Source organism: Monodelphis domestica, chromosome 2, assembly GCF_027887165.1.
Source record: "Monodelphis domestica isolate mMonDom1 chromosome 2, mMonDom1.pri, whole genome shotgun sequence".
In the NCBI taxonomy this organism is placed as follows: domain Eukaryota; kingdom Metazoa; phylum Chordata; class Mammalia; order Didelphimorphia; family Didelphidae; genus Monodelphis; species Monodelphis domestica.
In genome coordinates this window covers 535,317,415-535,344,173 of record NC_077228.1, presented here as the reverse complement: position 1 = coordinate 535,344,173, position 26,759 = coordinate 535,317,415, and the positions used below count along the sequence as shown (strand labels likewise).

The 26,759-nt window shown below is 39.5% G+C and overlaps 2 protein-coding genes across 6 annotated transcripts in view; one reads left to right on the top strand and one right to left on the bottom strand.

Annotated features, from left to right (window-relative positions):
- The first annotated feature begins 348 nt into the window (after nt 1-348).
- The window catches only part of LOC103095281 (zinc finger protein OZF-like), a 61,358-nt gene continuing 34,947 nt past the window's right edge, over nt 349-26,759 (top strand). The window contains exons 1-4 of one of the 5 annotated variants that reach the window (XM_016429346.2): nt 349-695; nt 1,551-1,625; nt 17,409-17,538; nt 22,908-23,016. The gene's annotated coding sequence lies outside the window, so the exon portion shown is untranslated. The other 4 variants (XM_056819995.1, XM_056819991.1, XM_056819990.1 and 1 more) reach the window with 4 other exon arrangements.
- LOC100023130 (cullin-4B-like) lies at nt 18,874-25,845 on the bottom strand. Its single transcript, XM_056819987.1, has 2 exons — nt 25,775-25,845; nt 18,874-22,695 (listed from the first exon to the last, which is right to left on the bottom strand). Exon 2 carries the CDS (start codon nt 22,372-22,374, stop codon nt 20,044-20,046), a length of 2,331 nt encoding a protein of 776 aa, XP_056675965.1. The 5' UTR covers nt 22,375-22,695; nt 25,775-25,845; the 3' UTR covers nt 18,874-20,043.

Sequence of the window (26,759 nt, the reverse complement as noted above, 5' to 3'; positions counted from 1 at the left end):
CCAGGCACGAAGGCCAAGACTCCCGGAGAGGTTGGTGGACAGCCTCAACCTCATTAGTGCCAACTCCTATCCAGTTTCCACGTCTGCAGAATGGCAGGGGGCTCCTTCCTGCCCCCCCCCCCTCTAAAATGGGATGCTTTCAGGGATACCTGGAGAGGTTCAATTTCTGGCTCTGTCATTTGACAGTCCGTGTGACCTTGTCCAAGTCCCTGGCCCTATCTTGCCCGAGTATCCCATCTGTAAAACGCGGGGGTTGAGCGAGATGGCTTCGGTAGTCTCCTACATCTCTACTCCAGTGAGCTTAAGACCAACACCGGTCCAGGAGTTCCGCTGGGAAAAGACGGGCTGCGCAGTCTCCTGGGAGAGGCCGGACAGCCCTAGGCTTCCTGCGCCTGGACTCCATTTCCCAGAAGGCCGCGGGACACATCGCGCAGCCCACCCTCGGAGGAAGTCGCTGGGCACGTTGCACGACGGGAGTTTCCGTCCCATCGATCTAGACTTTCAGGATCCGTTCCCCTAGGGGCTTCGCGCCTCCGAGTGGTTGTGGTGGCTGAATGGTTGCTGAGCCCAGCCTGCTACTCCCCTTTCCCTACTGCCCTAAGCTCCTGTCCCCCGGGGAGCCCCAGTCTCCCGAGCCCAAGAAGTGTGGGAGGAGTTCTTATACGAGCGTCCCGCTCAGGAGCAGGGAATCCTGAGTGAGTGTGCTTGCGCCAGCTCTCGGACTCGTCCCCAACCGTCCGGCTGCTACATGCTTGAGGGAGCGAGTAGGGTGCCTGAGCCAGTACGCCTGCGTCAACTGTCATCCCCGCTGTTGTCCAATCCCTTCACCTAGCCGAGGCGGAGGAGGCCAGTACGCAGGCGCACTGCACGGATCCAAGTTGGAGTGTCGGGGGCGGGGGAAGGTTTTTTTGTTGTGAATGGCGGCCCCCCCTCCCCCTGCGCCCCCGTCCTGAGTTGTTATTGGGGGGCGGGACAGTGGCTGCCCCAGGTTCTGAACCTCAGTTTCTGTCATCAGGGGCCACTGTACCCTTCGTTACCCGAAGGCATCTGTGATGAAGGAGAAAAGAGCCCTTTGCACTGCTGGGGGTGGCCAGATAGGGGCTCCTATCCATCCTGCCCAGGCCAGGAGGGGTAACCGTGGAGGGCGTGGCCTGCAGACTTGGCCAGAGAGGTGGGCACTACACAAGTTTAACGGGAGCAGCAGACACCACTCATGTTCCTTCGGTGCTCTCTGCTCCTCAGTGCAGACCTCCGTCTGCCTCAGTTTCACCGTCAGGTGACCTCTGCTAACCTTGACTCCATCACTTAGCCAATCAATAATTATTTCATAAGGTCATGCTCTGTGCCAGCCCCAACTGAGAGGATCGGGATAGAGCAAAGGACCCAGTTGAAGTGAGTTTGAATTTCTGGTACCAATCTGGTATTGGCAGCCTAGGAAGAGGGGCAGGTCAAGTCCCTGGAGGGGACAGTGCCAAGGATTTGGGGTGAGGGAGATGGGGATACTACCTTGGCCTTTGTTCAGTCTCCACCATGACCACTTTCTCCTCCAGTTCAGCCTCCTGAAGGACAGGACCATCAACACAGAGGAAGGAATGGAGTCTGAGGGCCTGATGGCCAGGAGTCTGGTGAGTTCTCTTCCCTCTGCTCCATTGCATGCCAGATCTTCTCAGAGAATATGTCTTCCTAGAATCTTCAATGGTCTCTGTTCACCCAAGTCCCTCTGGGCTCCTCAGGCTCAGTCCCACTCCTCCAGAAGACTCGGGCCATTTTGATTAGTGGCCCTGAGAAGGTAGATCCCTAAAGCTGAAATGGCTTAATCACATGAATGAGCAGATTTTAGAATAAATGTACCCAATTCAAAAAGCAGTTGTCATTATGATTTTTGTACCAGGTGAATGATAAAAATTAAGCCTTTAAATATGGGTCAGAGAATTTGATTAGTTGACTTGAATGGCCCTTTCTAAATCAAGATCTTTTTTTCCTACAATTTACCAAACCTTTTAAAAGTTCTTATGTTGCTTCCTAGCTGTGTGACCCTGGGCAAGTCACTTAACCCCCATTGCCTAGCCCTTACTGCTCTTCTACCTTAGAATCAACACATAGTATCAATTCCAAGATGGGAGGTAAAGGTTTAAAAAAATTTTTTTAAGTTCTCACTACATTCCAGGCCCTGGACATACCAAAATAAAAATTAAACTGCCCTTGGCTCCAAACACCTGACATTTTATTAAGGGATACATATATACCGAGACCTAGCTCTCACTGCTTTGCTAATTATTGAATTTTTTAGGTGAGTGTTTATACCTCAGAAATGACTGCAAATCAGAACTTGATTTATTGTTTTGCTGATTCTTTTTTGGCTTTTTTGTAATTATATTCTTTTTTCTAATTAATTTATTTAGAATCTTTTTCCATGGTTACGTGATTCATGTTCTTTCCCTCCCTTCTTCCCTCCCCCCTCCCTGATCTGATGATCAGTTCTACTGGGTTATACATGTATCATTGTTCAAAACTTATTTAAATATTATTAATATTTGTAATAGAATGATCATTTAAAGTCAAAATCCTTTGCTTTAAAAAAAAAATCTTTACCTTCTAGGTTGGTATCAATTCTAAGACAAAAGAGCAGTAAAGGCTGGGCCAGTGATGGGGACCATTTTAGAGGGGCAGTGATATGAGAGCTTAGAAGTTCTTATGGCCCTTTAAATAGGCAGCTGGGGGCGCAGTTGATAGAGCGCCAGGACTGGAGTCAGGAAGACTCAAGTTCTGCCACTTAGTAGCACCATGCACCTGGGCAAGCCATTTTAAACTCTGTCTACCTCAGTTTCCTCATATGGAAAATGAGGAAAAAATAATAGCACTTCTTGGCAGGGTTGTTGTGAGGATCAAATGAAATAATAATTTAAAAGTGCTTAGCAGAATACTGGGTGTGTCGTAAGCACTATCTGCATGTTGGCTGTTATCACATACACAGTAAGTGGTAAAATGACATAGAGAGGGATGGGTGGCCAGAATTCTAGTTCTGCTGTCCATAGGACAAAGATGATCTTTCCTTGGGAGGAAGAAGAGAGTACATTGGAACTGGGGCGAGATCTTAGACTGGTAAGCATTTATGGGACACTGCCTCTTGAATGAATCAGTCCAGAGTAAGTTGATCCTTAATGGAGAATAGAAAATGTAAGGGCAGGAATAATTATTTCTATTGAGGTTTCTGGCATTATATCATGAATCTAAACAGTCACATGAAAGCCGATTCTGTTGTGTGATTTTGGGTCTTTAGGAATAAGATGATAACTGGGGTGATTCTGTGTGAGGGAGAATTTGGGCAATCTGGGAAAGCCACATCCCAGTTACTGAGTCTGTCTGAAGTTAAAGCAGGTCATAGGTAGATAATAAAGAAATATTTGGAGGAATGATCCCCTGGTTAAGCAGGAATGAGTTTGATTCAGGCATCAGTGACATTCAGGGATGTGGCTGTGGACTTGAGCTGCGATGAGTGGAGATGCCTAGATGCTGCCCACAAGAACCTGTACAGGGATGTGATGTTGGAGAACTATGAGAACCTGGTCTCCCTGGGTAAGCAGAGTTGTCCTTCATGACTCAGTGTCTGTGTATTAGGGAATCTATGCAGTCTCTCTTGCTGCAGGCTGTGGGCAATCTGAAACACTGAGCCAAGTTTTGACTTTAATGTGCTAGAAGATTTAAGACTACACAACCTATGGGGAAAGTAGACAGGGCATGCTTGTTCCTCATCCTCAGGTAGAAGATCTTGGCTTTGTTTAGTTGGAAATTCTGTAGCTTCCTTGTGTTGGCCCTGAGGTTTCAGGTTCCCTGCTCCTTCAACTCTCTGGTCAGATTCTCAAGTTCTTGCTGTCTCCTTTTTCCAGGAAGCCTTCCTTCCCACTCTTTTGACTTTGACTAGCTCTCTTTCTGCGGTAAGTAGTGAATAAACATCCCAGGGAAGATCAGGGCCACAGGTCTAAGCATACTAGTCCCCTGTTCAAGAAGCTGAAGTGGCTCCTGATGGCCTCTGGATTTCTATTTGGCCCTCAGGACAGCTGCAATCCTAGGCTGCTGTTTTCTCTGCATTCTTGCCTAACTGGCAGTCACAATTCTTGAGGTCAGTGGAAGTGGCCTGTTTGCTGTTCTCCATACAGGACACTCCATTTCCTGGTGCCATACTTTTTCAAAACTCACTTTACCTGCCTCCTTTCCAGAATTACTTTGAATTTATTAATTTATTTTAAAAAAAACATTTATTTGATTTGTTTTTTTACGTCACCAGAATTTCTGCCAGTCTTCTTCCTTTCTACTCCCAGAAAGCCATCCCAGAGAGCAAATAACATTTTTTTTCCTTAAAACCCTTACCTTCCGTCTTAGAATCCATACCGCGCATTGGAACCAAGGCAGAAGAGTGGTAAGGGCTAGGCAATGGGGGTCAAGTGATTTGCCCAGAGTCACACAGCTAGGAAATGTCTGAGGCCAGATTTGAACCTAGGACGTCCCGTCTCTAGGCCTGGTTCTCCATCCACTGAGCTACCCAACTGCCCTCAAGCAAATAACATTTTAAGAGAAGGGGAAAGTCAGCCAAACCAGTGACTCCATTGGAAAAGTTTAGAAACACGCACTGTTCTCTACCAGAGAATGCCTGCCTTTGCCAAGGATGGGGAGGGTGTTTTCTCCCCTCTTGTCTTGCAGCAATGCCTGTTCTTTGTGACTTGCTTCCTTTTTATCTTTCTGGTTTGACCACTCATTGTCATAGTGTTTGTATTTCTTGTTTTCTGAGTCTTCCATTTACTTCATTCCATGCCAGTTCATATAAGTCTTTTCAGATGAGTTTTTGATTTGTCATTGTCTGAATCATATTTCCCAAAGTGCAGTGTTATCATTGTACTTTTTGTGTGTGTGCCACAGCTTGGTGATGGCCATCAACTCCTTGGCTGTCCTAAAGCAGTGCACCCCAAATTCATGGTGTTCTTGGGCCTTATTCTGATCAGTGGCTTACTAACCCTTGGGCAGTGCTAGACAAATTGAAAGACTGCGATTGGTTCCTGTAAAGTGGGGGAGTGACAGGAAGTGACCTCAAGGGAAACTGCTTTCAAAGGCCAGCTCAAGGATTCACTCTCTCAGGGTTGGTGAGCTGGACTAGAGGAGGAGACTCCTTCCCTGGATCCTGCATTAGCTTGCAGTGTTGAGTGGAGTAGTTCGTTCCTTGATTCTTCAGTGAAGAGACCCTCTCTGCTCATTGGAGCTTTGGGACACTCCCTTTAGCGTGAGTTCTAATGAGATTCTTGGCATTCTTATCCTCGTGTGCACTGAAGGTTCTCGGATTCTTCAGTGTCTTGTGGCTCTTTGGATTTCAGCTTCCTAATTGAGATTTTGGATTCTGGTGAGATTCTCTTTCAGATTCGTATTTGTGGTCTGGAGACATTAGGATCGAACTTAGGGTACTTGTAGCTAGGCAGTACTTTCTGTCTCTTTAGCTACATTTCTCCACTTTCACACTTTCCCCCTCTTTGTAAATAAAGCTGCTAAAGTCATTTTGACTTAGGCTATAATATTATTAAATTGGTGACCACCTTATTACTTTAGAACTTTCATATTAGCATAAAAACCTACATTTAAACTCTTACAGCACATATCCCAAGGAGGTCACTGATCAGAATAAGGCCCAAGAATACCACGAATTTGAAGTAGCACTGCTTTAGGACAGCCAAGGAGTTGATGGCCATCACCAAACTGTGGCACACACACAAAGTACAATGATAACACTGTGCTTTGAGAAATACAGACTCGTCTGAAAAGACTTCTGTGAACTGGCATGGAATGAAGTAAATGGGGGGGGGGGGACAGTGACCTTTGGAGAGATGAGCTTACTCTAGTAAGTGACTTGAAAATGAACTCTTGTACTTAGTGTCAAGTAGGGGTACTTTAAGTTCTTTATTTGTTTAGCTAAAAATAGACTAGGGGAGAGTTAATCCTATCTTCATAGTGCTTAGCCACATGCATAATCTCTGGGCCATGGATGTTGTCATCATTTGATTTGCATGATTCCAAGTTGCCTTCCAAAATATTTGAACCAATTCACAGTTTCATCAGCAATGCGATAGTGTGCCCATTAGCAGCTGGGCGACACAGTGGGTAGAGTGCCAGGCCTGAAATTGGGAGGACCTGAGTTCAAATCCCACCACAGACACTTACCAGGTGGGTGACCCTAGGCAAGTCCCTTAGTCTTCATCTGCCTCAGCTTCTCCAGTTGTAAAATGGAGATAATAATAGCACTTACTTCATAGGGTCATTGTGACAGTCCAGTGAAAGAATAATTATGACCTGCTTGGCACAGTGCTAGCACACAATAAGCACTTACTAAGTGCTTATTTCTTTCCCATTACACCTCTATTGAAACAAGTCCTCCCCCATTTATCTTCTCATGTTTTGTCATCTTTGCCAAATTGCTGAGTCATAAGTGAGACCTCAAGGTCATTTTGATGTGCATTTCTCTCATTATTGGTGATTTGGAGAATTCTTTTGTGTGGTTGATAAGAGTTTACAATTTTTAATTTTAAGAACTATTTACTATAGCTTTTGATCAGTTTTCTATTGGTGAATGGCTTTAGTTCTTATGTGTATGCCTTTTCTTTCTACGTGGATGCCAAACCATTATTTGAGAAATTTGTTAAAGAGATCTTTGCCATTCAGCTTCATTGATATGTGCATTAATGAATGTATTAATATTTATTAATTTTGCACAGAAGCTTTTCAGATTCATGCTTAATTGCCTCTCTTTCTTGTTGTTTGATTAAGGATAGATCTCCCTACTACCGCGAAAGGCATATGATATGCCACTCTATTTTTTGTGGTACAAAATTTAATATTAAGTCATGTGTTCATTTTGAATTTATTATGGAATGTGGCATAAACTGTGAGTTTATTAAGCCTAGTTTCTGCCAGATGACATTTTAGGTTTTCCAGCAGGTTTCATTTTGTCTTATATAGAATGTTCTTTCCTAAGTAATTTATGTTTTATGGCATATCAAAAAGTGGGTTCTTGAATTCCATTGTTTCTAATTCTCCCTTATTTGTTCTATTATTTAATTCTCCATATTTTAACCAATATGAAATATTTTTGATAACTAGAGCTTTCTAATATAGATAATACAGTCTGAGACTTGAAAGTACTATTCTTGCTATTCCTTATCTTCATTATTTTCCTTAGTTTTTTCAAGGTTATTTTTAGATCTTTTTTTTCTCGAAATTGTTATGGTGAAATAAAGACATATAAAGTAGTTACATCTAGACAATGACGTATTTAGCAATGCATGAAGTTGCAATAATAAATTAGATCTATGGGTTTTGACAGCACAAGAACCCACAACTTTGGTTTTTGCAATTATTATAAAATTGAAGGGATCAGAAAAAGCAGGATTGTAGGGATTGAGACACCTGATTTCTTATTGGTGGAGGTGAGGGGGAGCATATTTTTATGAATTCTCCAACTTGTGGTTTTCCTGTTCCCATTTGACTTAAAAGTAGGATTTCATTTTTATTTTTAATGTAACAAAATTGCTATTTTATTGAGTTCTATGATGTATCCCTTTTATGGTTTGGGAGAGTAATAAAACTTTTTGTAAATTAATTTTGTTAGTATTGTCATTTTAATATTTTGGCATAGTTCTATTTTGAGCACTGAAAATTCCTAATTACTTAAGTTGTTCTTCATTTCTTTAAGAAGCACTTTGTATACAGGGTTGGAGGGGATAAGACTGAGGAGAGACTCTAAATGAAACTATAATGCAAATTCCAACAACAGGGAAATGGGTTCGAATCAAGAACACATGTGATAACCAGTGGAATCGTGCATCGGCTATGGGAGAGGGAAAGGTGGTGGGTGGGGGGGAGGGGAGGAAAAGAAAATGATCTTTGTTTCCAGTGAATAATGTATGGAAACGACCAAATAAAATAATGTTTAAAAAAAAAAGAAGCACTTTGTAATTTAATTTATACAAGTATTTCCTGCCCTTCCTTAGATTGTATTTATTCATTTTGTAATTGTTTTCAATGGAGTGTGTAAGAATTGGAATACTATTTCTACCCAGATATATGTTTTATAAAGTTTATTAGGAAGGGTAGACAATCCTTGCTCTAAGTAACCTGCCCACGTGGTGCCTAGCCTGCATATCTCTTCCTCCATCCCTTTCACCTGCCTGCTCTGTTCCTGACTTCTTCCTTTTCTTCTCGGTTCTCCCCTTCAAGCCCCAAAGCCTTGACTTTTAGTGACGTACAGTTCATAGAGGGACACAAACCTGGTGCAACTGTGTTATCTCAGGAATGTTTGATGGGCAGGTGAAGCTATTCAGGAGGGGGAGGGGATGAATTTCCTGGACACAAGTGAACTTTTCTATTTCTTGGATTTTGTTTCCATTTTATAGACATGTTTTTGATTCTGAGGGGGGATTATCTGTTCTGTTCTGTGTAACTTTGCTTAACTAATTGTCCCAATTAGTATCTTGCTAGTTCCCTAGAATTTTCATGGTAAATCACTGTATCATCAACAAATAGGGATAGTTTTATATCTTCTTTGCATAACTATGCCCTGAATTTCTTTTTCTTATCATTGCCATTGCTAGCATCTCTAACTGTTAAATAATAGTGTGAAAGTAGACATCCTTGTTTTCTTCCTATATCCAGTCAGAATGCTTCTCGTATATCCTCATTCTGTATAATATTTCCTTTTGGTGCCTACATGGAATTTGGTTTTTAGTATAAATCAGTATTATACTTTGTCAAAAGATTTTTCCAAAACTATTGAGATAATCATGTGGTTTGGGTTTTTTTTTATTATTTCCATTCCATTTTGTTGGTTGTTTTCCTAGTGTTGAACTGTTCTTTATTAAAATAGAATAGAGGGAATGAGGATTTGCAAAGGGTTTGAGCATGCAAGGACTTTGGAAAGCAGTTTGTCACACACCTGGAACCCTATGGACTCCCATTCTGGAATGGGAGGAGTGCATAAAAAGAGACACTTGGATTGCAGGGGGTCAGTTGATCTTTGGACACTGGGCAGGGCAGAAGCTTACTTCTGTGGCCATTTTGGATCAAGTTACAGGAGGTAGCTGAAGTCCCTGACAGATTTGGAGGTTGCTCTTATTCAGAGACTCTGAAACCAGTGACGCCAAGTCTCATTTGGATCATCTGTGTGTGAGCTGCAAGGACCTGAAAGTATCTAGCCGAAATAGAGCCAGACCATCTGACAAACTGAACTGGGTTCCAGTTTACAGCAGCCAGCTAGTTAGATTAGGTCATCAGAAATATTTTAGGCAGATGGAGAGTGCAGTGAGTGGAGCCCAACTGCGTTGGGACCAAAGAGACCTTTGCAAGTCAGATTGGGGGAATGAGAAAAGAGTTTGGTAAAGATGGAGACTCCGTCTCGCTGGCCCACTTATCCGCTCCTGTATTTGATGAAATAAACCACATTCTTGTTTGTGTCATCTGGAGAGCCGTCAGCTCGTGTTGTCAGCAACCAGCAGAACTGAGGCCTACATCTGGGCTTCAGCCTGTACTGTCCAGCACTGGTTAAAATACAACCCAGTGGCTTAGCAGGTCCTCTACTCATTTTTTTCATCTTGTATCCATGGTATAAATCCAATTTGGTCATGATAAATGATTTTTAGATGAATTATTGTAGTCTGTTGATTTATTTATTTTTGAAGGGTAATAATCTGTGATAGAGGGAGGAGGGGAGAAGAATGGAAAGCCCTGGTAGATGTTGTTGCATGTCACACTCCGAACTAGAATAATTTCTCAGTTGTGTTTGTCTTTCAACATAGAAATGCAGTGAGGCTTGCCAGAACATTCTAGCTCTGGATTTTGGTGTATGCTCCTGGCTCAGCTCACTCTGGACATTTAAAGGCATAGGTGTCTGCCTTTAAACTCAGGGTAAAAGAAGCAGTATTAGAAATGACTGATTGTCTGCCCCCTACAAGGCAACTTAATTGAGGAGCATGGTCAACACTCTCAAGATATAACTTATTCTCCCATGTTCTCAGTTATCGTGGGAAAAGAGTAGCTAGGTCAGCATTAGAAATTCCTAACCCCCACCCCACCCCACCCTACCCCACAGACTTTTTGGGTAGATTATTAAAAACTTTCACCCCATATTCATTATTTTATTTGTCTGTAATTCTCCTTTGCTTTATTTTCCCCTGTTTGAGGTATTAGAGTTATATTTGTCTCATAAAAGGAATTTGGCAGGCCTTTTTTCTCAAATTTTGAGAATATTTTGTGTGGCATAGGTATTAATTAGACTTTAAAGGTTTGATAGAATTTTCCTGTGAGTCCTGTCCCCTGCTTTCAAAGTTCCCTAATAGTTAGTTTTTTTTTTCTTTGATGAAATTATATTAAGATCCTGTTTTGGCCTTTGATGTATTGGAATCTTTTATATTTTTGAAGGTATCTCTGAATTTTCTTTGTGTTCTTAGGTTAGTTAGCATGTAGTTGCATAGGAGGTTCTGATGATTCTTTTTATTTTATCTGTGACTTCATATTGTTATCTTGTTTTGTTCATTTGATTTTTTTTGCCATCTTAATTCAATTGGCTAAAGCCTCAATTTTGTTGATATATCTTGTCAAAGCTTTTAGTTTTATTTCCTTATTCTTTTTTGCTTACAATTTATCTATTTCTCCTTTAATTTTCAATATCTTCTCTATTGTGTTTATTTGGGGTTTGTTGGCTTTTAAATAAATATTTGCCATACCTCTTTGTCCAAATGCATAGTCATTTTTAATAGAAATGAGTGACTAGAATAAAATTTACCATTTGACAGGTAAATATTGTAATAATTAAAATGCTTGAAGGCCATAAACTGTAGTAGATTAAAATAGTAGTTAGACTTAAATTGTAGTAGATATAAGAGTGGATAAGTAAAGTGTGACCGCAGAGGAATATGTTTTCACTACAGTGTTTTGTTTTTAAATCAATATATAAGGTGGTCGCCAGGGAAATATTCCCAATTATGAAATATACCCAAGTCAACTGGGTTTTATAGAGATTTTAATTAATACAATGAGGAATTAAAGAAAGAGAGAAAAAGAGGGAATAATGAGAAAGGGATAAGCCGGCCCTGGCCAGTCCTCGCCAACCCAGGCCTAAGCCCTAAGAGAAAAGATCAGTCAATCCTTAATCACTCACCACAAGATCTGTCCAAGCAAGGATTCTAGTGACACCAGGCCAGCTCCATCTCAGCTGCCTTCACCAGCTCAATCCTTAATCTGAATGTCCCCGAGAGAGTCTCAAGAGAGACCCTTCAAGGCAGCCTTTCCCAGCTGACTGATTTTAGAGAGAGCTTTTCGTCTCCTTTTAAAGGGCATTTTCTCCTATGTCACCTCCCCTTAGTTCTTCCATCTACCAATCACAGAAGACATTTTCCAAAGGACAGCCCATTCTGAATTCACACCTGAGTAGACTAAACTTTTGAGTAATCCACACCTGAGTAGACTAAAATCTCTGAGTAAGTTCTCACCTCTTTGCTCCTTGTAAATTCACAAGTTGCCTGACCTTTATAGGTACTTAGCACCCCTTTGTATTAGTTCTAAAATAGGCATGGCTTAAGTATGGGTGTAAGTATTTTTCATTGTTCAGCAAGGAGTTTTCTCCCCTAAAGCAGGCTTAAGTATGGGCGGAGTAGAGGTCCTCCCATTTCTGATCTAAGTAGAGTTCACTGCCCAAATGGGGAATGGTCTTAATCCAATCTTATGGAGTAGGGTCTGGGAATTTTTAAGGTTCACAATACCAAAAAAAGCAGTTGTAATCATCCTGTTACAAGATAAAGCAAAAATAAAAATTCACAACATAGAGATAAATAAGGAAATTAAAGTAACAAAGACAACAAAGCAATATTAATATAAAACTTAAGTACTCCAATCTTAGTGTCTAAGTTAATAAAACTTAACTAAATTTTAAAAAGAAACAGACAGTAATACAGTAATAGTAGAAGACTTTAATGCCCCTTTCTCAGTTTTGGACAGATCTAAAAAAGAAAAGCAAAAGAGGAAATAAAGAATTGAACAAATTGCTGGAGAAACGAGAGTTAAAATGGTATCTAAAGGGGACTCCATAAGTGGGTGAGATAGCAGAAGGAGTACCATTGCTCAAAGGATCATAGGTTGGGCGGTTTGTTACTCACAGACATGGGGTCACATAGCTTCCCAACCCAGCAGACTCATCATGGCACAGATTTTGACCCAAGTAGGCAGTGGGGTGCAGAAATGAATTGAGAGCCCAGATTTCTGGGGTTTGCCCTTCTCTCTGAATCTGCTCAGCTTAGTGATGGGAACCTTTGGGACCATCAATCAACAGGTGGTTTGGACTGTAGTCTCCTTTTTCTCCCCCTTTATCTGCCATAAAAGCATTATAATTAGGAAAGTTTGTTAACCTTGTATAAGTGGATTAGGGAACTTTACTTAACTAATATGATTAGTAGAACCAATAAGTTTTCTGATAGCTAATTAGCATAAGTTATTAACAGCAGAACTTACAGAGAATGTTAAGAAACATGCAATGGTGCTTGATAACAAGGAATTGAAACATTTGCTATTGTGGGATGAAATTTGTGTATCATTCCCTAATATATATTGGTTAGTATTAGTAATTATAGATTAGCAACTTCCTATAGAAAAAAAATGAAGTTAGGTGCCCTCCCCTAGTAGATGCCAATTTTTCCTTTCGAAGCGTAGAAGAAACCCCCTCCCCAAACAGCTTTATACATATATTAATATAAGCCTTTGATATACTCTTTTTCAAATGTGGCCAAGAGACCCCCCCCTTTCTTCTATTCCCATGGGAAGAAGTTTAGGGGTGACCTAATTCCTATGAGAGAAATCTCAAAACAAGCAAGTTATATAGCTTGACTACATGTCCTGAATAATGTTTCAGAGTGTTTTGGCTTGAATTGTTGTAATCTGATAAATCCTTGGACAGGCCTAAAACCCTGACTCAACTAAAAATGGCAAACCTAAGGAATATCCTCATATGCTTAGAAACGTCAGAAATGCTGGGAAAGGATTGAGGAGGATAGAAGAAGGAGGGTAGAATAAGATACAGATGATGGGAAAGTAGAGATAGCATTGTGTTGGATCCCTATAAAACCTGTTCCCACTTCTGAGACCTCAGACTGTGAAACCACTCCCCCCACCCAGTTTCTTCCCCCACCCCCCCCAGAGAGTGTTGTGAGAAATACTGGCTATGCCCAGGCAAATATTCCCTCACCCTTAGTCCCCCACCCTTTGTGAAAATTCTGGTCCTTGCCATTCCCCCTTCTGTGGACACTGTTCAGACCCAAGCAGTGTTCCTCACTCTATGTCCCCACCCACCCCCACGCCTCTGAATAAAGTCATGTGAACTCTGCCAGCATCAAGTCTCCTGTCTACTCATTAGAGTTATTTACGAGCCCCCCCGAATTTCATTCCACACACTATGAAGTCCTCAAAGTTCGGTATGAGGTTGATTATCATACTAGTTAGATCATAATAGCCTTTTTGGCCACAATACTCTGGGAGCCTATAATGTCATAAATCTTTAAAGGATCAAACACCTGCAGTAAACAGGGTTGTTTTTATATGATCTTATCAGGCCAGCTACAACTCTCCACTCTCAATGAACTCAACTCCTTCTGCAGGGGTTTCAGCTTCCCTACATAACAACACAGACCTAAAGTTTTTATTCCTCCAACAGAAGCTCTTAATATATTTATTTAGTTGCTATAATATTCCAACATGTCAAAACTATATCCTTTCTTTACTATGGTTAACATTCTATTATTGAATTCTATTCTGTTCTATTATAGTATTCTATTATAATTGACATCTTATACACAGTTTACTAATTTGGGTCTAATTCTTTCTAAAACATAATCACAGTTACCTATCTAAAAGATTATAGGTGATTATTCTGTTCATAATCAATAATATAAAGGCAATAGAACAATTTTCCTTTCATGACTCAACTGATGCTGATTGAGTATATAGGAACTTCCTGGTACATAGGTTGGGTAATCAGTTGTCAACCTTGAACTCATTTCTGTTCTCTAGGACCTAGAAATTGGCAAATCTTCACAGCCTATTAGAGTATACACTAAATTCTCAGCCCTGTGTGGGACTTTTAAAGAAATTGACTCTGTATAAGGGGCATAGAGGTATTTCAAATTAATTTTAAAAGGCAAAAAAATAAATATATACTTTATAGATCATAATAAAAATAGTGATCAGTCTAGGGAACACACACAAAAAGACAAAGACTCAAATATAGATAATGAATCCTAAATAATGAATGGGGCAAAGAACAAATAATTGAAACAATAATTATATAAAAGAAAATTCTAATTATGAAACAATATACCAAGAATTTGGGATGTAGCTAGAGCAGTTCTCAAAGGAAATCATATATCTGAAAACATGCATTAACAAAATAGAAAAAGAGAGGCTTAATAAACTGAATGTACATTTAAAAAATTAGAAAGTCAACAAATAAACTAAAAATAAGAAAATAAAGAGGAAACTTTAAAAATTAAAGGAGAAATAGATAAACTGGAAACCAAAAAGTCAGTCAAAATGATAAGTAAAAGTAAAAGCTACTCATTTGGAAAGACTAATTGATAAACCCTTAACCAACCTAGTTATTTATTTCCTTTGTATTTTCTTTTTTACTTATATATCTTTACCTCAAAAGAATGGGAGTTCTTCATGGGTACTGATTTGTGTTATTTTTATATTTGTATGCCTAATGCCTGGGAGAGTGCTTTGTGTATAATAGGGCCTATCGATTGATTTAAGAGACCTGAAGCTCAATATGAAATAAAATTTTCTTTTTTCAAAAATACTTATTTTTATTAGCATTTGTTTATATCTCACTTTCACTGCTTTCTCTATTGAACAATTAAAAAAATCAAAACAAAAAATAATATAAACAATCCAGTAAAACAAATCACCATTTTGGTCCTGTCCAGAACTGCCTCTCATTCTGTATTTTAAGCCTGGCAGGAGTTGAAGGGCTGGAAGGTCTTTGGTCTTCACTCTGTTGGATTCATGTTGTATCATTGCACTGATCAGAGTTCTAAAATCTCTCTGTTGTCAAAATTTCATTTAAAGTTTTAATATTGTCATTTATGAATTGTCCTAGTTCTGATTCCTTCACTCTACATCAATTCATCCTTCAAAAATCATCCATTTTGTAATTTCTCTTTGCCCAATTATGTTTATATATCATGCTGAGTTAAGGAATAGTATGGAGTTGGAAACAAACGGATTTTCTTTGTTAGCCTAATTTAGCACTTTGATCTCTACTCAAATGGATCTCTGATATGAATATTCCATTAGCATTGTGCTGATTGAAACATATCCACCCATGACCAGCCATCCTGTGTGGCTTTTTCCATTGCTTTGCCACTTGAACTTCACCCACATACCAGGAGCCTTTATCTCTTTCTCTTGATATCGTTAGGAGGTCAGTGGAGCACTCAAGATGACATATCATCTCTCACCATTGTCACATGGCCTGCTCATGTTCTCCTCCCATCATACATTTCTTTAATGATGTCTTTTATTCCTGTTCTTTGAGGTTTCTTACTGGTTATTCACCACATTTTGCTTAGACCCACTATGATTTCTTATTCACTGGTCTCTGTGTAATATTCATTTTTAACAAAGAAATCTGTAATCATTCAGGAGTTTGGCCTCATCATCCATAATCAGGGCCAAGTGGATGAAAAGTATCCTTTGCTTTGATTACAACCTGCATTTGAATGGTCAATTTACAAGGTTTGTCTGCTAGTGCGTGTATCTGAGATAGTCAGTAGAGACAGACAGCCATGGAATTAGACCTTCAATGGTGACGTTGACTCCTCTGGCATCAGAGTATACACTTCAGAGATGCTTGCTACCTTCTGTACTTTCTGAGCTGCTTGCTGCTGTTTGTTTGTTTTTTAAAGCAACATGAAATGTTTTAATAAAGAACAAAAAATACCCAAAGACTCACTCTTTGAAAGTGCAATTTAGGGTTGTGACCTAATCTAAATTAATTTTGGTCGCCAGGGACTATCCCAAATAAAACACCCAAGTCAGCTTGGAAATTTATGGTGGTTTAATTAATATAGAGGGAAAAATTTAAGGAGAAGAGAGAGGGAAAGTTATAGGATTTCTCTCACCTGGCCTGTGCCAGGGGGAGTTCAAAGTCCTCCGCCAAGAGGTCTTTGAAGATTAGAGGCTTTTTCTGAGAGTTTAGTGTTTGGAAGGTAAAGGAGGAAAGAATCAGCCTAAAACTCTGAGAGTGCTCAGAGCAGATGCCTCACCTGAACTAGGTTACTAGGCTTCTTCCAGTATGGTATCAAGGAAAACTTACTGCTAACCCAGACAATAGCTGCCATGCCAAAATGCCAAAACACTCAGCACGCTGCCACCAGCCACCTCTCCACTGCCAAAGAGTCTGGAGAGAGGAAGTGACGTGAAATATATAGATGGTTTTACATCACTTTCCTGCATCTTACATGTACCAATAGTAGCTTAAGCTTGACTTAGGACAGCCCAGGGGGTCTGTCAGTTGTTTCTGATTTGCCATTTTGCTAGCACATGTCTGTCATAGGTCATCCTCCTAAATACTTAAGTATGGGTGTAGACATTCCTGTTTTTGTTAGACTAAGTAGGGTGGAGTAATCTAAAGTTCACAAAAAGGACATATATTTACGTTATTTACCAACTTTAAAAAACCTCAGAACCCTCTGTGAACGTGTTAGGAAACATTGTAAAGATTTCACGTGTGTTTAAGGACAAAAGCAAGTCATGAGCCCATTATGGACGCACAGTGAAAGAGCTGTTCCAGTATTCTATCACCCAAGCTCTGAAAAGACTTTCTACACTAGATCCACCCTCATCCCCACATGTATCCTTCAGAAACAACTCATAAAGAGTTGCTATATAAAAGCCTATTCCCGTTGGCATGGAATGCTGCTCTATTCTTGGAGCTGATTTTGGATTGGCAAGTGGAATCTCAGTTTAATGTCAAACAATGTCCAACATCTGAAAAAAACAAAACAAAACTTGCAAGGACCAGCAGAATACAAATGAAGCTTCTCCTTCTTTGCTTTTGGACTTTGACATATCCATATAAACCAGTGAACAGGGCATATTCATCACTTTTCTGAAAATTCATTATTCAAGAGTGGTCATTTTTTTTCCCCTTAACCATCCAAAATGAAAGAAAGAGAAAAAAGGCAAGGTTTATGAGTGTGTGTACATATATATTTAATCTTTAAGTTACAGATAAATAGAATAAAACATAATTTCTCATGTACTTGGCTGCTATGAACTGCATGCAAGAAGTATTCTCTTTGTAATCAATCTATGGCTATATTTTGACACAGATATATCAATTGTGGAGAGGGCCTGGGGTGCCCTAAGACTGGCATGAGCACAGCCCGACTTGGAGATCTTCTAAAGAAGCTTGCTGCGAGAAGAAGACTGATGCCTAAGCTACAAGAACTTCAGAACCAGGCAAGACACACAGGACCCAAAGAGTTAATGATAAAAAGCATCCTCTCTCCTCTCTGGAGACCTACTTGTTTTTTCTGGGGTATACTTTGTTTGCTGACCAGTTAAGCAATGAAGCTTTAACTCTCATTTGATAAAGTGTATAAATGGAGATTTTAAACCTTAGACTTCATTCCCCAGAAGTCCTTAGTATTTCCCAGAATTCCCTATAATCTTTCCTGCCTCTCCACCTTGTGGAGATAATGTTATTGGTATTTAACTGGCAGTAATGCCTCCCTCTCTCTCTCTTCCTTTGCAATGATGCAGCAAGTATGGTGGTAAGGTGGGGGATGACTGAAATGGCTAACCAGCCATGGGCACGTGGTTTTTATTTTGTATACTCTTTATTCCTTGATTTCTAATGATCCTTAATAAGCCTCATAAAATATAACAATTTTATTATTAGGCATATCAATTTAATTTTTACAAAAGGTACATGGCAGGAACAGAAAGCCCTATTTGTACCTATGTAGGTTTTGTCTTTTAAACAGACCAATGATGGCAAATGATAAAATTCTTCAAATCAGTAATTTTAAAGCCAATACTTGATTATTTTAAGGATCCCATCCTCAGAAACCTTTTTTAAATAGAAAAATTTATTGGAGAAAAATAGACAAGAAAAATGACCCAGAACTCAGTGACTCAGAAAGAATAGCTCTAAAAACTCTTTTAATAATTCGGAATGCTTTTTCAAATTTCATCAATGTTTCTCTTGATGCTTTATATTTTCTGAGTAATTTCTTTTGTTTCAATTAGTGAAGCCCCCACTTAAAAAGGGTGGTTGTATGAGGAGAGGAATTTCTTTGAGGAAGAGATCTACCTATTTTCCAAATAGTTGGGGGGGGGACTAGTAAGGATTCTGGCAAAATTGAACCCACCTTTGAGAGAGCTTAATCAGTGGTTGGTTGAAAAGGTTGTACCCAGGCAGGGCTTTCTGGTCTAGTAAGGGAGGATGAGAGTGGTGATAACTGGCAACCTTTTCCTTGTCAGATAAACACTGGGCAAGAAAGGAGAGAAGGAGCTGAGATCTTGGGCATAGATGCCTAAGAAAGGGTGAGGAAAACTTGTAAATGCAACCTGCTGTTATAACAACCATGTTTATATAAAAAAGTGCAGTAAGAGAGAAACATTTCCTAGAGCTTGCTAGAAGGCTGCTAATGAGGGAAGGCTTAAGGAAATGTAACTGGCAAATAGAAAAGGCAAGAGCTACTCAACTGAATGTTTGGATCAACTTCTTTCCTTCCTTGTGGCTTCAAAATGGAGGTAACATAGGTGCATGGCTACAAAACATTATGCTGGTTTGAGTTTTTTAAAGACCATTTATTTTCCGCTCACACGAAAGCATGGACTTGATGCATTCTGGACTATAGCATAAATTTCACTGAAGTAATGTATGCTTGGGGGAGAAAAGCAGTACTTTAAGGCTATAGACTCCTCCCAATTTGGAAAGCTCAATCATCTTCCTGTTTTTTATCGTGGTCAGTCTGTCATCCCAGCCTGGGACTTTCTCTTGCATCTGTCTTGAGACTGTGTGTCAACTTTGCAACTGATTTTGAGAGGCAGAACAGGATCAGCATGGCCCTTCCTTGAAAATCCTCAGATCCTGAAGATTTTCTGTTCTATGACTTTTCAGAAATTAGAATAAGGATGGGAAAAAATAAGCTTGTTTTCAAAAGGAGCGAGATCTAGGATGCCCTCCGAAACCTTAGCCCAGAAAAGAGGCCTTCACGGTGTGCTAGGAAGGCCAGCCCAGGGAGGGTGAAGGGCAAAGGCCACTTGCTGCTTCCCAAGAGCTTCTTTTCACAAAACAGTGGATTTTTGCTTCACCTGTTTACTGCCTAGGAGCAGCTGCTCCCAAAGCTTAAAGATATTTTCTCTGGGTAAGATTTGTTTTAAAAAGTCCTTTCAGTGAAATAAAAAAAGCCAAGGACATTACACTTGACCACGTGGTCTTTGTAAGAGAAAGCACAAAATAAAGGGAAGCAGCCAGAGCTCAGGGTGATGTTTCTGCCCCGTAAATCCATCAAGGATTCTATATGGTATGTCACGTTTGCATGTAGTTTAAGTATATGGATTTGGGTAAAGCCTTCTGTACACGGCTCAAGTGTTGCCTCCTAATCATAGTGCATAAAGGAATCTTCACACTCCCTGCTGCCCCCACCCCTCCAGTCAACCACAGGGACCCTTCAAAGACTTTAAGTCAAGTGAAACATGAAAGATCAAATTAAGCATTTGTTGCCATCAACTAAACATGCCAAGAGTTCAACAGCATTCTTATTAAATGTAAACTGTGCTCTTTAAATGGGCAGAGCAAATGCTGAAAAAGTCCATTTTACTCTATTTGTCCATGAAATGGCTTTCATTCAGTCAGTCATCTGTAGTAAAAAAGAAGTCAGTTAGTTGGAACAATAGGCTAGTTTCTCCATCAGCAACTGTGTATTATATACCAAGTACTCAGAGGCGCCCATTTTAGGCAATATAGTTGTACCGGTTGGGGTTCTCTTTATCTCTTTCTATGTAGTCCATGTCGATTAAAGATTCTATACGCTTCTTGAGATCAGTAGGTTTAACTGGGAACTTCAGCTGGTTATACACTTCTGAAACAAGCAGATTGTGGTCAAGGGCCTTTCTTATCTTCATGATTCTCACAATGGCAGCATCAATTTGATACTGTCGGTCTTGAAAGACTTTTTCTGTAGTGCTTATTTGCTCCTCTACCGTTTCTTTCATTTGGATCTGGTTAATTTTTATCCGGAAGAGCTTGTGTCTGAAGTCATCATTGCAAGTAAATTTATCACCATCTTCCACATCTTTGCCCTTCGAATCTTTAATCAGAACTCTAGCTTTGCCACAGGCTAATGACTGGAGGGTTCTCCTTAATTCTCCATCCTCTATTCCTGTAGCTTGCCTGATGTCCTCTAAACTGAATTCTTCACCTTCATTAAACATTAGTAGCACCAGTGTTTGAAAAAGAGAGACCTGGAGTTCCTTTTTCTCCTCTTTAAATTCTGCTTTCAGTACACAATGTCCTAGACTAGATTGCCACTGAAGTTTCCTTCCACTGTGTTTACTCAAGTAAAAAGTCACAAAAACCTCCTGAAGTCTTACCATCTCAGCTGGCAAGTGAACCTCCATAGGCACATAGGTTGGCCAATAACCCATTGTCAAGGTGTTCACAGTTAGTTCAATGCTCCCAGGAAAATTTTGGTTTTGTGTGTATTGTTTGAACTGAACCATGATGTCTTTTGACACCTCCATGTCTTTGAACATCCCTTCCAAGTTTCTGGTGAACTCAGCCCCGCATTCATGCTTGAGTTTGGAAAGCATTGATTTCTCAGCATCCACTGATGCACTCTTTCCAACTAACAGTCTTTTGACCAAGTCCTTTTTGTAAAAGGCTTCAAAGACATCTTTCCCGTAAATGAACCGAAATATAATCATGATCTTGTCCAACATTTTCTCAAGTTCTTCATCGGTGGTTTCTCTGTTACCTGCTCGGAGCTTTGAATCCACATACTTTGCTAGGAGTTCAGCTGGCTTGTTTGGTCTTTTGTTAATGAAGGTTTCAAATGCTTCTTTCATTGCATTGACAAACTTCTCATTTTTCATAAAGCAAATATCAATAATATGGTCAACTTTATCTTTAAAATCCAGCAATTCTTGTACCATGGTCTTATCTTTTTCAGGATTATTGACAATGGTGCTCCCAAATGCTTTGATGTATTCAATCCAGTGCTGCAAGAGGACCTGAACTCCACTGTGTACCCTACTAAACAGCTGATAGAGGAGAGACAAATCTTGAGTCCTATTTTCATCAAGAAGGTGATTTAAACCCTTCTGAAGAATGGCTGTTAAGTGTTCACCGAGAAGTTGCTTTTCTACAGTAGCAATTAGTGGCTTCTGAGTACTCATATCTAGATAGGTGATCAGTCTGTCTGTTTCTTCTTCTAGACGTTTGTTGACATGATGAAAGTATTCAGGAACCTCTTTTTCTTGCATTAAACACTCGCCTTCTGCAGCATATAACAGGTTGGTTTCTTCCAAAAATTTTTGTTCAAAGGAATCTTGATAAATCTGCAAATCTGAAAGCATACTCAGAAGACTTCGAAGCAAACTTCTATCGATTGCTTCACCATTCCTTTCCTTTGCAATCAAAAGCAGAATGCCTTCGATAGTCTTGTTTTGGACTTTCTGATCACTAATTATGTGGGTCCTAAATAATTCTAGACCCATGTCCCAAATAGAAGGCAGCATTGAATTCTGAAGAATATATGTTCTGTCCAGGAATAAAAAAATGCTCCTAATCATGACCATTTGTCTGCAGTGATTTTGCCAGCATTTATCTATTTTCTTTAGAAACAGAACACTATCCAGCGAATCTTCTTGGAACTGGAGAATTTGGTATCTGATGTGCTCCTCACATATCTGTCTCAGCTGTCTGTACAAGTTTGCAGAGATGCTGTAGGAACAGAGGTTTTCAACAGCCTGATAGAGTTCTTCTAAATTGTATTGAATTGAAGTATTGTTCTGAATGGCTTCTACGGCTTCTTTCAGTTTCCACCATGTTTCATCTATGTAGTTTTCCTGCAATTTATATTTGTCTTTAAAGTTCTTGATCACCAGTTTCTTGGCTGCATTTGATTTGCTGTTGGTGAAGCTAGGGATGGTAGTAGGGGCTTTGGTCAGCCCATTTATATGATGCTCTTCAGCCACAGAGGAGATGAATAAGCTTTTAAGTGGCTGCTGCTGCTCCTGAGGTTCAGCAAAATCAGGTGATGAAGATGCCGATTGGTCAGCCATCCTCACATCCAGTCCTGTACAATCTGAGGAGTTCTCAAAAGCCAGCTTCTTCTGGAGGTGGTGATGGCTAGGGCGCAGCAGAAGTCTCTGGGCAGGAGGCTGTAGAAGAGGGCACAGAGGCGTTCTTGGGAGGAGGCAGGGAGGGAAGAAGGGATCGGGATCAAAGGCTTCTTTGTTGCTGCTTCTTTAACTTTCTCTTCTTGGAACAGGACGCAGAGGTGGCTGGAGTAGAGCTAGTTCCTTTATGACCATCAGCAGTGGGTCTGACCTCCTGGTATGGAGGAGCAGCAGTAGCAGTTGGGGAGTTGGGGGATGAGAAACCTGTTGGAAACATGAAAGTAATGGGGTCAATAGGCTGGGAAACATGAAGCCCTTAGGGTAGGTGAGAGAGAAAGGTGGAAAAGCAACCTATCCAGAACAGAAGGGAGAAACAAGGACTCAGGGGAAGGGAGTGAGCCAGTCAGCTATGAATGGAATTAAATTTGGATTGCTTTCTCAATGTGGCCCTTGCTCTTTTCTTTCCCTGTGTGTAGGGATTCCTGTTTCCAGACTGGGTGTAATCTACCTGTTGATGAAACAAGAAGCAGCAGGGACACCAGAAGTCATCCCCAGGGGAACCTGTGCAGATGAGTGAGTAAAAAGGTCAGTAGGAGTCATTGGAACCAGCTGTTCCCTCCATCAGTTAGTTTGCCCCTCCCCAGCTTGGAGCGGTATCCCAGGGTATGATGCTCTTGGAACTCTTATTATTCATTGCTATGTTGCTTACACTAAAGATGCCTAGCTCTAGCATTTGGGTAAAATTCTGGCTTTTTCCATAGAGTCATTGGCATTATATTTCACAACTTTCTTCTGAATTGAATAATTTTGATATACCTGAGAGATGTTTTCATTTGCCTTTTCACAATTTTTGGAGAGTAAAACGTTTTCCTTACAAATTTTGCTTTTTGTGTTCCTTTTTAAAAAATCTTCATACCTTTGTAAGAGATTTTGTGAATTAAATATAAAAAAGATTGCTTAACACTATCTTTAGTTCGATTTTCTTTTCATTTTTTTTGTTACTCTGAGCTTAATAAATACCATCCAACACAAACATTTCCATTTGCAAAGAATAGAGTGATAGAATTACATACGAGGCTATCAGTCTATGTCCACCATGTTTTTTATAACTTATAGAGTAAATTCAGCACTTTAATCTCAAGTTTCTCTCCTGAATCTCTTTCTTTTCTGTGCATTATTTTAAATGCTTTGATGCATTTTTTTTCTTTCTCCCTTTTTTTCTTTTTTGGCACTAACTCCTACTTATACCCTCCAAAACCCTCTCTTATAACAACCATGATCAAATATGGATGCTGTTCTGTATTCTTTCCATCCTCATTGCTCTGGTTTGGTGCTCACCTTAGAGAAATAGAAATGAAAGGGAAGACGGGGAGTGCTAGAAAGAGAACACACGGAACACATCCATGCTTGGATCTTCTAATGTGTCCCCACATGCAGCCCCTCACCTCTTTGCTTCAGGGCTTAGCTTGCTAATAAGCTTATCCAGCCTTGTAATAGATAATTATAAGTAATAATAAACCAGTGTGGGTTTTGGTTGTTGTTCATTGCTGTAATCCTTGAGTACTTTGTTTTCCTTTTTCTGCTATTTTACTCTGCATCGAGTCATGGGCTTTCCCCAGGGTTCTCTGAGTTTTTCACATTACTTGTTTTGTGATTCAGTGTTATTCCTTTACATTCATGTACCGCATTTTTTTTTTAAGCTATTCTCTTCCCATTCAGTGGGCATCCATCCACTTTACTTGTAACTCTTTGGTACTACCCAAAATGCTATTATGTCAGCATTCTGGTAGCTCAATTCCCAATTGTTCTCCAGAACAGCTGAGATAATCTGTTATGGAATCAGTATTTCTGTTATGCGTTGTGTCGATTCCATATAGATTTTGAACATCTTTTAAAAAGTAAACCTGTATTTCTTTAGTTATATATATATATCCACTATATCTCTCTTCTACCCCTGCCAAAGTCCAAAAAGAAAAAAATTTTTGGAATACTAGACATGCTATTAAAAGTCTGATTGTAACACATATATACATGTGTGTATACATGGAGAATATATGATTATGTATCACATGACTGCATAACATATTAATATACATTTATTTATGTAAACAGTTATATAATCCACCCCCACAGTGGAAGTAAGACAGAGAGTATCTGTTCCTATCTCTTCTTTGGGAATAAGCTTGGCTGCTATAATATCTCATCATTCGGTTTAGATTCTATTACTGTACATGTTCTTTCCATTGATACTTTTGTGTATTCTGATTTACCTATTTCATTTTGTATCACTTCATAAAAGTCTTTCCATGCTTCTCTGCATTCATCTTGTTCATTGTTTCTGTAGCACACTCATATGAATGTCCCTTAATACCATTCTGAGGTATTTTTCCCCAGGATTTTCACTGGTTTTGGTTTTTTATTATAAATTTCACCTTCATTTAGATTGGTAAATATTGGTATTTAGATATATTGAATGAGCAGAAAAAAGAAAATCAGAAAAGCACATGTGCAAGCTGAGAGTCTAAACTATTGGATGGTGCATGAATATACCTATGTCTATCAGTGCTGCTTCCAAAATTGAATGAAAAACTTGGTTACCCAGCTCACATCCCTATTTTTATCCCCTTTTTTGCCTAGTCATGAATATGTAGAACATTATTTTATTGCTGTTATCTATTTATCTATACGGTTGTAGTCAGTGTATAATACTGTTCTTTCAACTAATCTTCCCTTTCTCTGCATCATGTCCTAGAAGTCTTCCAAGATGTCTTTGGATTCTCCACTTTCATCCTTTGGCTGAATATATTCCATGATATTCATATAATATAATTGGTTCACCCTTCCCCAATTTCTGGACACTTAGTATGTTGCTTTTGTTTCATTTTGTTTACTATAACCAGTAATGCTGCTAGAAATATTTTTGTATAAATAATAAGTCTTTTAATTCCTAGGATAATAGATCTTGAACTGGAAGGGACTTTAGAGACTCTCTGTTGCAACCCTCCTCATTGTATAATTGAGACAACTGAGATCCAGGGAAGTTAAATGATTTACCCAAGGCTTAATAAATTAATTAGTGTCAGTGGTGGTATTTGAACCTAGCTCCTCTCACTCAAGAGTCAGGATTCTTTCTTACTATGCTACTAACCTATGCTACCTCCATTCTTATCAGTATGTCATTTTTTGTAAGAAATATTGATGACAAACATTTCCCCCATTTTTCTTTTCTTGGTTATTCTAGAAATATTGAGTCTTATTGTGAAAAAAAATTATTTTATATAATTAAATATTTCTCATTATTTTCTTGTGTCTTTTATTCCCAAATAGATAAGAATATTCTTACCTCTCTACAGTTGTGTTCTATACCTATCATTTTCTTTAGCTATGTGTCACCTGAGCCACCCACTGGCCACCCTTGGACTTGTACAAAGCTACCTCATATACTACATACTTATTAGATCATAATCCTTTCCAAACTGTAGCACAGGAGCCCCCACTAGTTAGTGTCAAGCAATATTTAGCTCAAAGCAAAGGCATGTCAGGAAATATTACATTAACAATAGTTATAACAGAATGTCCTCCTTCCTTGTCTCCCTCCCAGTTAGATATAATGCTTCTGTAACTACACAGATTCTTCTGTGGAAAAGTGGATTTGCATAGAGATCACTTGTGTGGCATGTTCTTATGAGAGAACCCATATAGCCAGGATGATGGGCTGTCAGACTTCAGGCATATCTAGTAAAAAAATAAGCATCAAGAAATAGCTCATGTTTCCAATGACTCTGTGCTACAAATGTACCTAATGATGTCATTATATTTCTTCCTGCTGAGGCAACTTCTTTCCATTGCTGAATGAATGTCAGGTTTTGGCCACTCTTAGCTGAGCATTGCTTCTCTTTTCTCTTCTCTTCTCTTCTCTTCTCTTCTCTTCTCTTCTCTTCTCTTCTCTTCTCTTCTCTTCTCTTCTCTTCTCTTCTCTTCTCTTCTCTTCTCTTTCTTTTTTTCTCTTCTCTTCTCTTCTCTTCTCTTTTCTTCTCTCTCTTCTCTTCTCTTCTCTTCTCTTCTCTTCTCTTCTCTTCTCTTCTCTTCTCTTCTCTTCTCTTCTCTTCTCTTCTCTTCTCTTCTCTTGTCTTCTCTTGTCTTCTCTTGTCTTCTCTCTTGTCTTCTCTCTTCTCTTCTCTTCTCTTCTCTTCTCTTCTCTTCTCTATCTTCTTCTCTTCCTCTTCTCTTCTCTTCTCTTCTCTTCTCTTCTCTTCTCTTCTCTTCTCTTCTCTTCTCTTCTCTTCTCTTCTCTTCTCTTCTCTTCTCTTCTCTTCTCTTCTCTTCTC